At 40.0% G+C, this 13,367-nt stretch overlaps 1 protein-coding gene across 7 annotated transcripts in view; it reads right to left on the bottom strand.

The window, feature by feature from the left end:
- The window catches only part of Malt1 (MALT1 paracaspase), a 53,983-nt gene that overhangs the window by 7,421 nt on the left and 33,195 nt on the right, over positions 1-13,367 (bottom strand). For 5 of the 7 annotated variants that reach the window (XM_006254888.5, XM_063277326.1, NM_001419765.1 and 2 more), the window contains 4 exons: positions 11,780-11,957; positions 10,683-10,757; positions 9,994-10,121; positions 1,389-1,538 (listed from right to left, as the gene is read on the bottom strand). In XM_006254888.5, the coding sequence (XP_006254950.1) occupies positions 1,389-1,538; positions 9,994-10,121; positions 10,683-10,757; positions 11,780-11,957 (531 nt within the window). Of the gene's footprint in view, positions 1-1,388; positions 1,539-7,652; positions 7,846-9,993; positions 10,122-10,682; positions 10,758-11,779; positions 11,958-13,367 lie in introns of those variants that run through there. The other 2 variants (XR_005496483.2, XM_039097399.2) reach the window with 2 other exon arrangements.

Here is a 13,367-nt window from a genome sequence, read left to right as displayed (position 1 = left end):
ATTTAATTTTAATTTTGTGGTGTGGTGCTGAGACCTCCACCTCAGACTGCATGTGTGACAGGTTAACACTTCAGCTACTGAGGTATGCCCTAGCGACACCTTAATGTCTATCCTCACCACTGTAATTTTGTTTGTGTTGTTCAGATAAAAGTATGTATATATATATATATATATACACACACACACATATATGTATATATATATATTTGTGGAAAAGACAATTTTAACTGTTTGTGCAATTATCTAATGGTGATATATTTATAGCATTTTACCTTACAATGTGCTCTAACATTGTTAATTTGCCAAAAATTATGAGAACAAAGTATTATAAAGATTTTAAGAACAGAAGTTCAAGGAACACATTACTTTTCAACCTTCTCTACATAAGAGATTCAGAGTAGATACCTGGGAATTTTACGGAAAATCCCAAGTCCATCCTTCAGGCAGTAACTCAAGCTTATTATTCTACACCAAAGAAAAACCACCAGAAGGGTCATTAAGCTACAGATATGATTTTCTCTTCATTTTTTTCTTGTCTTTGCCACTCCATCCACCACTTAAGTGTCATAGATAGCATGACAATAGTAGTTATGAGTGTGTTGGCTCCACAGGAGAACTTGTAGTCACCATCAATGACCGTATGCAACAAGGACTGCTTCTTAGACAAGCTGAGCATATGGTAGACTTGAGACCTGCCTGACTCCTGACCGTTGCATATTTAACAGTGACAGTGTGGAGAAGTCAAAGGCTTGCCTGCATCCCACAAAAATAAAAATTTAAGCTCACTTTCAGAACAGAAGAATTAAACACAATTACATATGTTTTAGAGTTCTAGGCCAGCCTGGGCTACCTTTTTCAAAAGACAAAAACAAAAACATCAAAAAATAAAATCAGTTTTCACTAATAGTTAAATAGTAAATGAAACAATCAGGTATTTCTAGCATGAATCAATGAAACATTAGTTTTGGACTGCCTACTAGATGAACACTCGTTCTTTTGAGGGAACATCTTGCCATGTGTCCAGACTATCTGTGAACTCATGATCTTCCTGTCTTAGCCTTCCAAGTGCTGGGATTACAGGCCCACAGCACTATACCTGGTCCCCACTCACCCCAATCTCACTGTGAAATTTAGGAGAAAACTGTTTACTTAGAATAAAAAGATTTAGGATTAAAAAGATAAGCTTACAGCTAGCTGAGCATGGACTCACCTTGAAGCTCAGCACCCAGGAAGCAGAGGTAAGTGTATCTGTGAATTGAGGCCAGCCTGGTCTATAGTTCAGGCCAGGCAGGGCTACACAGAGACACTGCCTCAACAACCAAAGCAAAATAAACAAACAAGAAACAGAGTGAAAAGAACATCCTCACAAGAAGCAGACTCTGGCTTACCGTGAGCCTTGGCCCACTGCAGATTGCGTACCAGAGCCTCTGCAGAGCAAGGAGCTCCCTGGATTGGATCAGTCAGTGCTCTCTTTTCAGATAAGCTGCTGCGAATCTCTAGAGCTTGTCTGCCTTTGGTAAGGTGGCATTTACCCATATCTGAAAGACAAGAAGGTGGACATGTTTTAGAGACTGATTCTTCTGTTATATCTAAAATATTTAGGCCAAGGCTAACTATTCAAGGCTAGCCTGATCTACAGAGCAAGCTCCAGTACAGCCAGATCACAGATAGAAGTCATGTCTCAAAAAACAGAACAAAACCAAAATGAAACAAAGCAAGGAAGCTATGCTCTCAGTATTTTTTAGTATGCTTTTTATACCTGGGAAGATTTTTGTATACCTGTTTGTACCAATTTAAACTTAAAAATTTGGGGGGCTGGAGAGATGGCTCAGAGGTTAAGAGCACTGATTGCTCTTCTAGTGGTCCTGAGTTCACTTCCCAGCAACCATGTGGTGGCTCATAACCATCTATAATGGGATCTGATGCCCTCTTCTGGTGTGTCTGAAGATAGCTACAGTGTACTCATATACATAAAATAAATAAATCTTAAAAAAAAGACTTGCTTTATTAAACTTAAAATTTATTATATTTTTGGTATGAGTAAATGATAATTTATTGATTCTACTTCTGTTTATTTTTAGGGGGGAGCTGGGGAAGTTCTTTTTGTTTTCTGAGACAGGGTTTCTCTGCATAGTCCTGGTTGACCTGGAGCTTGCTCTGTCGACCAGGCTGGCCACAAACTCAGGGATCCACCTGCCTCTGCCTCATGACTTCCCAGCCTACTTCCGTACATTATGCCATGAATTATTAATGAGTAGTAAAATTAGGAGAGATAGTGTGTTTTTGTAATCTTCAATCAGTATATGTAGGGAGAACAAAGATTATGTTAAAGATTCTTATTGGTTAAAAAGGAAAGATACAGAAAGAAGTTAAAGAAGAAGACAAAGAAACAGGAAGACTTAACCAAATAAAAAAACTGGATGGCTGAAAAAGTTAAAAATTTAGGTATGGTGGTACATTCCTGTAGTCATAGCATTAGGAAGGGAGAGACAGGAGGACTGCAAGTTCCAGGCCAGCATGGACTATGTAGGGGAGAATGCGTAAGCAAAACAAAACCATCCAATTAACCACCACCACCACCACCACCACCACCACCACCACCAACAACAACAACAAAGGTAAAAATGAACTAAAATTTTTAGTTTCAAGAAAAGATCACCACCTTTGCATTTAGATGTCTGTTGCTACCTCTAAAAGTTAGAGCCAAAGCAGAGTCAGATGAAATGTTTGGAAGTAAATGTTTAAGAAACAGCATATAGTCAGTCAAAAGGAAGCTCATGTGGCCCTATTAACATGGTGGAAAGTGTTCTTAAGAAACAAGTGTGTACACCCTTCATAATAGTCCCAAATAATATAAAGTACCTCGGTGTGACTTTCACCAAGCAAGTGAAAAGATCTGTATGATAAGAACTTCAAGCCTCTGAAGAAAGAAATTGAAGAAGATCTCAGAAGATGGAAAGATCTCCCATGCTCATGGATTGGCAGGATTAATATAGTAAAAATGGCCATTTTACCAAAAGCAATCTTCAGATTCAATGCAATCCCCATCAAAATACCAATCCAATTCTTCAAAGAGTTAGACAGAACAATTTGCAAATTCATCTGGAATAACAAAAAACCCAGGATAGCTAAAACTATCCTCAACAATAAAAAGACTTGAGGGGGAATCACTATCCCTGAACTCAAGCAGTATTACAGAGCAATAGTGATAAAAACTGCATGGTATTGGTACAGAGACAGACAGACAGACCAATGGAATAGAATTGATGACCCAGAAATGAACCCACACACCTATGGTCACTTGATTTTTGACAAAGGAGCCAAATGCATCCAATGGAAAAAAGATAGCATTTTCAGCAAATGGTGCTAGTTCAATTGGAGGTCAACATGTAGAAGAATGCAGATCAATCCATGCTTATCACCCTGTACGAAGTTTAAGTTCAAGTGGATTAAGGACCTCCACATCAAACCAGATACACTCAAACTAATAGAAGAAAAACTAGGGAAGCATCTGGAACACATGGGCACTGGAGAAAATTTCCTGAACAAAACACCAATGGCTTATGCTCTAAGATCAAGAATCGACAAATGGGATCTCATAAAACTGCAAAGCTTCTGTAAGGCAAAGGACACTGGGGTTAGGACAAAACGGCAACCAACAGATTGGGAAAAGATCTTTACCAATCCTACAACTGATAGAGGGCTTAAATCCAAAATATACAAAGAACTCAAGAAGTTAGACCGCAGGGAGACAAATAACCCTATTAAAAAATGGGATTCAGAGCTAAACAAAGAATTCACAGCTGAGGAATGCCGAATGGCTGAGAAACACCTAAAGAAATGTTCAACATCTTTAGTCATAAGGGAAATGCAAATCAAAACAACCCCGAGATTTCACCTCACACCAGTGAGAATGGCTAAGATCAAAAACTCAGGTGACAGCAAATGCTGGTGAGGATGTGGAGAAAGAGGAACACTCCTCCATTGTTGGTGGGATTGCAGACTGGTACAACCATTCTGGAAATCAGTCTGGAGGTTCCTCAGAAAATTGGACATTGAACTACCTGAGGACCCAGCTATACCTCTCTTGGGCATATACCCAAAAGATGCCCCAACATATAAAAAAGACACATACTCCACTATGTTCATAGCAGCCTTATTTATAATAGCCAGAAGCTGGAAAGAACCCAGATGCCCTTCAACAGAGGAATGGATACAGAAAATGTGGTACATCTACACAATGGAATATTACTCAGCCATCAAAAACAATGACTTTATGAAATTTATAGGCAAATGGGTGGAACTGGAAAATATCATCCTGAGTGAGGTAACCCAATCACAGAAAAACACACATGGTATGCACTCATTGATAAGTGGCTATTAGCCCAAATGCTTGAATTACCCTAGCTGCACAGAACACATGAAACTCAAGAAGGATGACCAAAATGTGAATGCTTCACTCCTTCTTTAAAAGGGGAACAAGAATACCCTTGGCAGGGAATAGAGAGGCAAAGATTAAAACAGACACAGAAGGAACACCCATTCAGAGCCTGCCCCACACGTGGCCCATACGTATACAGTCACCTAATTAGACAAGATGGACGAAGCAAAGAAGTGCAGACCGACAGGAACCGGATGTAGATCTCTCCTGAGAGACACAGCCAGAATACAGCAAATACAGAGGCAAATGCCAGCAGCAAACCACTGAATTGAGAATAGGACCCCCGTTGAAGGAATCAGAGAAAGGACTGGAAGAGCTTGAAGGGGCTCGAGACCCCATATGAACAACAATGCCAAGCAACCAGAGCTTCCAGGGACTAAGCCACTACCTAAAGACTATACATGGACTGACCCTGGACTCTAACCTCATAGGTAGCAATGAATAGCCCAGTAAGAGCCAGTGGAAGGGGAAGCCCTTGGTCCTGCTAAGACTGAACCCCCAGTGAACGTGATTGTTGGGGGAAGGGCGGTAATGGGGGGAGGATGGGGAGGGGAACACGCATCAAGAAGGGGAGGGGAAGGGGTTAAGGGGATGTTGGCCCGGGAAAGGGAATAACATTCGAAATGTAAATAAGAAATACTCAAGTTAATAAAAAAAAAAAAAGAAACAAGTGTGTGTTAATCTTCTGATGTTAGAAACAGAAGAACAGAGCACTTTCAAAGCAAGGTGAAGTACAATAAATGAAGCAGAAATGAATGGCACACCAGCTAATGAGGAATTAGAGGAAATCAGCAAGCCAAATATAAGACTGACAAAATCTGAAGCAGATATCAAGGAAAAGAAAAAAAGAAGTAGGTACAAAAAAGGAATTTTGACGAAAAGGGTCAGAAACTACAGATAATGCAGAAATTAAAGGAGACCACTAGAGCGAGCAATCTGCAACTGAATACCATCAATTCTGAAAACTGTCCAACTCCTGGGACCATGTAACTAAAGGTTGACTGTAGCAGTTAAAATTCTACATTGTTTCAAGCCAAGTACTATCCCAGTTATAGGAAACTCCTCACTAAATCAGCAATGCTCTCAACTAGGGTTCTTCAGTGAAACGGTAAACCAGGATATGCCTGTGGGGAGAGTGAGGGTGGGGGAATTGGCTTAGAGAACTGTGAAGGTGGATGTTTAAAATCTGCAGTACTAGCAGACAGGCCAGGGTGGACACTGCAAAGAGTTACGGTCTCATTTCTGACAGAAATCCTTATTTGGGTGACATCTTTATTCTGTTAGGCCTTCGGCCAATAGATGAGGCCCACTCACATCACAGTCTGACTTGCTTTAACACACGTCCATCAATCTAAACCTCACCTACAATAATGTATCAACCATCTAGAAACATCCTGAATAATGTTTGATTAAATGTCTTGGCACTCAGGTCTGCTCAGTTAACATAAAATCAAACACCATCAGCTCCAATCCATTAAAAAGCCAACAGAACACTGATACCAAAAAATCAAAACTAATAATGTGAGAAAATAAAAATACAGGCACATCTCACATTCATACAGACATGAAATGTTTTCTACTAAACATTTTTAAAAAAGATTTATTTATTTCATGTATGTGAGTACACTGTCGCTGTCTTCAGACACATCAGAAGAGGGCATTGGATCCCATTACACATGGTTGTGAGCCACCATGTGGTTGCTGGGAATTGAACTCAAGACCTCTAGAAGAGCAGTCAGTGCTCTTAACCGCTGAGCCATCTCTCCAGCCCTGTACTGAACATTTTTTATTGAACATTTAAAACCATACTTAATATTTGCAATAAGATGTCAAATTTCTATATAAAATGTTGGCATAGTAAATCAGGTTGTATTAAAAATGTGCCAATAAAATTCATTTGTCTAAGTTTAACATAATGAATCATGCTAGATCGGAAGGACTTTGAAGCATCATACTATCTTCTTCATGGCCGAAGAAAAAGCATTAAATATGTTCAACATTAATTCTCCAAAAATATATCAGCAAAGAAAAGAGCTTTCTTAACCTGAAAAAGAATATTAAAAACTTGCATTATCCTACATGTACAATTTCTTTAAATCAGAAACAAGACAATACCTTCAAAAACTACCATTTGTATTCAGTGATGTCTCAGAGTTGTACCTGAGTACCACAGAATCATACAAATGTTCTTGTCAACCAATGAACAAAGCAAAAGCAACAGAATCAAAACATGACAGAGGATCGGAGAGAAGAACACTTGCTCTTGGACCCAGGTTCAATCCCCAGCGCCTACATGGCAACTCACAACTTGGTAACTCTATGTCTATGTGCACCAGACACACATGTGGTGCACAGATACAGATTTGAACAAAGCGGTCATATATATATAAAATAAGTTAAAAAACCTATGGGGAAAACAAATGAATATATTTTCCTTAAGTGGATTTATATGGTAATTAAAATATGGACAGATATTCCACATCACTAATAAGCAGGGAAAAAACCCAAGACCACTTGAAATATTATTTATAACATCATTTGATAAGTAAAGCCAAAAGAGTCTATCAAGTGATGGAGAAAGCATGGATTCACTGTCTCTTGCATAGTGCTGGTGGGAAGTGGGTATAGATACATAGTTTACAAAACATTTTGTTATCTCCCCCCCCTCCCCCGAGCTGGGGACCGAACCCAGAGCCTTGTGCTCGCTAGGCAAGTGCTCTACCACTGAGCTAAATCCCCAGCCCCTTGTTATCTTTTTTAACTGAACAATGACTATTCATTGATAATAGGGGTGTTCTGAAAAGTTAAAAAATACAGGACTAGACTACAGACTAAAGGCTGCATGCAGCCCTATAAAAGGAGGCAATTTATTTAATATTTTGTTCCATTTGTACATAGTATACAGTTGAAATTGACAAAGCGTTTTTCCCCTTTAATAATGTATGATCTTCAAACAATTCCCACCATAAATATTTTTTAATTAATTAATCAGAAGGTAAGATGGGAAGAGCAGAAAGCTGTATTTCAAAGTTGAACAATTTATTATAATTATTTCTGTTCTTCACTAGTGAGATAATTAGTTATAGCTATTGTAGAGTTAGTTTGACTATTCTAGAATGACCTAGAGAAGGGAGTCTCCGTGAAGGGTTAGGGGTTAGGCTGGTCTTTTGGGGGTTATAATGATTATGTTAACTGAGGCAACAAGACCCACCTAGCTGTGGGTGACATCATTCTCTGGGCATTCTCTGGACAGTCTGATCCTTGACTGTCTCAGAGTGGAGGCAGCAAGCAGCAGAATGCACACATTAGTTAATATCCTGCTCTTCCTTTTTGGTTGTGGATGAACTCTGAGTGGCTGCGTCAGGTTCTCACCACCTGACCTCCTGGTAATGGTGAACTGTAACCTGGAATCAGATAAGGCCTTCCTTAAATTGCCTTTGTTGGGATGTTTTGTGTTACATTTAATTATTATGATTTTATTAAAATCTACTAGTTGTATACAGTTGGCTATTACCCATGACATGAACAATTTGTCTAGCATCGAATTCTATGTTTTACTCTAGTGTAATCTATACTTGTCTGGGCAATTTTGATTATGGAGGCAGGCCCGGTCTGAAAGAACAGTGAACCATCTTGAGAAGTTGGTGAGAAGTTTAAATATACTCACAGCATATGGCCACTTGGTAAACATCACAGGTAAGTAAGTAGGTGGCTTTTATTAAGTTTTACATAGTTGAAATATACTTTGGGTTCTACCTCCAGCTTTAAAATATCCTTCAAAGCTGCAACTAGTCAGATCATGGTGGCTCCTGGCTCTCATAACACTTGGGAGGTTGTGGAACATCAGTACAACTGCTGGTCCAGGATGGCTTAGGCTACTGCCTCCCATAAAGAAAGTTAAAACACCCAAAGAGTCTGGAGCACCGTCACAGCCCTCAGTCTGAAGATAACTGAAATAATCCAAGGGCTTAGAGTCTGAAGAAGCAGAATGTTTTTAGATAAAAGCTTAAAAAAGAGGAAACTCAGTATGTAAAAGAGACAAAAGCAGAACTTCTCTGGCTGAAGTAGGCAGGAGGAAGTCTAAAGACCTGGCAGGCTGTATTCAGTGTTAACTTTTACCTCTGTGTGTGTGTGTGTGTGTGTGTGTGTGTGAGAGAGAGAGAGAGAGAGAGAGAGAGAGAGAGAACACAGTCAGAACCTGTCTTGAAAACTAGCTAACTAAACTAACTAACTAAAATATATTTTCTAGATTAAAAAGATTTATATATAAAGATATATAAAAATCTCAATGTATATGTCAAAAAATATGTATCATCTCTCTCTCTATATCTCCTCTCTCTCTCTCTCTCTCTCTCTCTAATTCTCAATGCATTATATCTGAACTGTGTGTGATAACTCAGGCCTCCAATACCTGTACTCAAGAGTCTAAGGGAAGGGGACTGCTGAACATTTGAGATCAGCCTGGTCTACAGTGTGAGACATTATCTCAAAAAATCAAAGACTCAAAAAACCCCAAACATAACCTGTCAACTGTGTAAAATCTATAAAACTTCATTCTTTAGGGTTTACAAAGTATGTATCACCTTTTTGATGTGGTTTATAAAAGGTCATTTCAAAACATACACTGCAAAGCACACTCCTTAAAAGGCTGAGACTGGGGCTGGAGGGGTGGCTCAGCAGTTGGCTGCCCTACAGAGAACCCAGGTTCAACTCCGAGAACTCACACCATCTGTCACTCCAGTGCCCTCCTGTAGCCTTCTCAAGCTCAAGGTATGCACGTGGTGCATAGGTGGACATGCAGACTAAATAGCTATAGAAATAACACAATTAAGAATAAATAAATTGGGCAGGAGAGATGGCTCAGAGGTTAAGAGCACTGACTGCTCTTCCAGAGGTCCTGAGTTCAAATCCCAGCAACCACATGGTGGCTCACAACCATCTGTAATGGGATCTGATGCCCTCTTCTGGTGTGTCTGAGGACAGTTACAGTGTGCTCATATATAATAAATAAATCTTAAAAAAAAAAAGGATAAACAAATTAAAAAGACCAAGACTGTGAAGTAGAAGCCAGCCTGTGCTACACGGTGAGACCCTGTCTCAAAGAATAGAAACAAACCCAACAAATCCACAAGCCAACAAAACAAAACAAATTCAACCACACTGTAAGGTACATATTTAACAGGTACAGATTTGGTCTTGTCATGGGCAACGGCACTAGTGAACAGACGGGGAGGAGGACAAGAGGAGACGGAAGATATTATATATGAGGTCATGCATTTAAAGCAGGTAGAGACACTCACTGGAAAACGCCCCCCCCCCCCACTAGACTGGGCAGCAGCAAGGCACCAGGCTGACATAGGTAGAGCTCTGAGGACTGAATCTTATCTCACCACTGCCCATGACATTCAGCTACGACAGCAAGGAAGAGAAGAGGAGCAGCAGTGCTGGTGATTCCGAACCCACACAGTACACACAGGAATAAACTAACCACCAATTGGGTTTCTCTCAACTGCTGGGCTTTTCTGAGTGGATTGACCTTTTAAGAATTTTACCTTCTGCAACTTCATCCAGTAACACAGTAATTTTCTTGTCTTCTAATAATCTATCTTTCAAAAATTTCATAAAAATCCCATTTGCCAATCCAGAATGCTGGATTTCAAAGGCTTCTGCTCCTTGGCACCTTAAAAACACCAAGAGAAAAAGGTGAAATAAGGCAGGCATGGAACAATAAAACCACGTGTTTACTGACAAAACTGAACACACAACAGAAGCAAAGGCAGAATGATGGCATCCAAGGCTGGGAAGTGGGGGTGGGAGGGACATTCTAGGCAAAGGGCAGAATGCTTCTTTCTCTTAGCGAGGCTAAGTAAATGGGTGTAAGGTAAACGGAACACTGACGGGCTTCATACAATCAATCTATGCTGTATACACTGTAAGGTCCTACACCTGACAAATACATATGCTTCTAATTTGTCACTCCAATAGAAAAGAAACCAACGAAAAGAAACGCCAGCGCTTGCCAGTGGAGCGCCCACGCCCACACAGTTTCTCTGTCACCTGCCCTTCAGGGCTCCCAATGGAACTCAGCTGGAGGCAGAAGGGAAAGGTTCTGGGCACCAAGATGGGAGTGCACGGCTAAAGTTCTCTATCAAGACACCAAGAAGGAAGCCCCTGCATGCTTCTGTCTCCCATCTCCAATTAAAACAAAAACATAAAGAACACTGAATAAAACCATTCTTACGTGGCATATCCAAACACGATATTGGCAGTGACTTTCAGTGCGTCCAAGATTGGAATGGTATCATCGTAGTCATTTCTATTTGTATGTGTGGGAAGGAAAAAGGGCAGATACAAGTATGAGAAATAACAGTATTCTTCAATGAAAAATACACTTCTGCTTTCGGTATATATAAAATGACAGATTCAAATCTGCCCCCCCCCCACCCTCACAGGGTTTCTTTGTGCAGCCCTGGCTGTCCTGGTACTTGCTTTGTAGACCAAGAAGACTTGCTCTGGACTAACAGTGCCACCACCCCATGATTCAAACTCTTTCATTTAGACAGATACATACTTACTAAAAGCAATCCAGGCTCCTGTGTTCTTAAGACAGTAAGTAGTCATCATATCTTGCGTTAATGTATCTAAAGGTAGGATCTTGCTGTGTGGTGTAGGTTAGCCTCGAACTCCTGGTCCTCCCGCTCTAAGCCTCCTGAATGCTAAGATACTGCTCTACCTGGCTTTGGTGTTTTTCCAGACAGGGTCTCACTATGCATCCCTGTTGGCCTGGAACTCACTATAGCTCAGACTGGTTTTGAACTCACAGAAATCTGCCTGCTTCTGCTTCCCGAGTGCTAGGATTAAAGCCAGTTCGCAGTTGGCTTTTTTGCTAGTTTTTAAAATGAAGTTGTAGCTGAACTCCCCTCATTGAATTCTGACTGGTAAAGCAAGCGAAAAATAGTAAATTTGGGCGGACTAATCACTGCTCTGATCCTTGGGAACACAAAGGCAGACGAACAGATCCAAGACTTCCAAATCTCTGTCAACAATACTTCCCACTTGTAAGACAAGACAGACTGGTGACTACATGCTTTAGATCCTCAGGCGTGGTTTGTTAATGCCTGGAGAGCAACTGCAGGGACTGTAGCCACATGTATATGCAATTCTAGAGAGAGTGTAACTTGTACCTTTTAGCTCCTTTTACAGAAAACAGAAAAAAAGTTAAAATAATTAGATATCCATACTGAAAATATATTTTCAACAAGTCTGCTTTCAGAAACTCACAATTCCTAGTGAACTGCCTAACATTGAATTTGTCAAGATAGAGATTAGACATTTTACCTTTTCCGACACATATCCAACAGGAACACATTCAGTCCAGTCTCCTTTTCTTGCATTAATTTCAGTATGTTTTGTACACAGAGGCAATTTTCAGACCTATACGGATTTGGAGCATCAACAGGGACCATAAAACTGTTCCCAAAGTTTTCATAACCATGCCCGGCATAATATAACAAGCCTGGGGTGGGGAGAGGAAAGAGTCAGCTGTAAATGCACTTTCACCATGTACAGACACACACTGTAAATACGGCCTCTTCTCTTCTGGCTGACGGAGGCTTATCTAAGAGACACACAATTATATACATGGTCAATAATCAAGTTGATCTGAACTTTAAGATATTTTGGAAATGGTCACCATTTAAATTTAAGATAGCTCCAAGATACTGTCTGAAATCGACTCTAATTTTGAGAAGACCGAGTTAACAGTGTTTTATGGAGTAGAAAAAGGTAGTGAGGACTTCTCTCCTAAGTTGCCCTCCACGAGGCCAGAGTGCAGGAAAGAACATTAGTAAACACTTTGCAGGTTAACAAGCAAACACGATCCAAGGTGCTTCACACACTTTACCACTGACAAATCAAACCTGGGGTAAGATGCCATTCCACTCTAACTAGGGTAGCTGTGACCTAAAGACAGGCAGTGACGAAGGTGAGGTGGAACTGGAATTCTCTTTTGTTTCTAGCAGTGACTTAATATGGTATGAAAACTTTGCAAAGAGTCTACAAGTTCCTCAGAAAATTAAATACAGCGTTACTGTATGTTCAGTAATCCTACTGCTGGGTATACATGTAAGAAACTAAAACTGTGTCCATACAAAACTGTTCACAAGCGCTTATAGAAATAGTACTCATGTTACCCTCAAAGTGAAAATAATTTATATAACAATGGGATGAGAAAAGCAAACTGTGCCATATTCACGTAATTAAATATTATCCAATTTAAAAAATAAAAACTTCTGATAACATGCTGTAACATGGATAAAACCAGGCATATACTCAAGTGAAAGTGTAACCTTGGTTCCATAGAATCGTTCCATCAAAAAAAAAAAAGATTTTAAATTAAGTTTAATGTGTCTAAATGTACAGGGTTTTTTTTTTTTTTTTTTTTTTTTTTGTCAATTTGACACAGAAACTAGGATCATCTAGAAAGAGGGAATCTTAATTTAGAAAATACTTTTACCATATGATTGGACTTCAGGCAATCTGTAGGGCATTTTTTAAAAATTAATGATTGATGTGGGTGGGCCCAGTCCACTGTGAGTGGTGCCACCCCTAAGAACCCTAGTCCTGAGTTATCTAAAATGCAAACTGAGCAAGCCATGGGAAACAAGCCGGAAGCAGTGCTCCTCCGTGGCTTCTGCTGTAGTTCTTACCCCCAGGCTCCTACCAGGAGTGTTACTTGACTTCCTTTTATGGTGTACTGTGGTCAGAACATGTAAATCGGACAAACCTTTCCTTCCTCAAGCTGCTTTTGGTTATGGTGTGCTATCACGGCAATTGCAAGTAAACTAAGACTGTGTGTGTGTGTGTGTGTGTGTGTGTGTGTGTGTGTGTGTGTGTGTGTGTGTGTGTGTAGAGGGCAGGAGTATAC

Source organism: Rattus norvegicus, chromosome 18 (genome assembly GCF_036323735.1).
Source record: "Rattus norvegicus strain BN/NHsdMcwi chromosome 18, GRCr8, whole genome shotgun sequence".
NCBI classification, from domain to species: Eukaryota; Metazoa; Chordata; class Mammalia; order Rodentia; family Muridae; genus Rattus; species Rattus norvegicus.
This window is presented reverse-complemented; position numbering and strand designations above follow the sequence as displayed.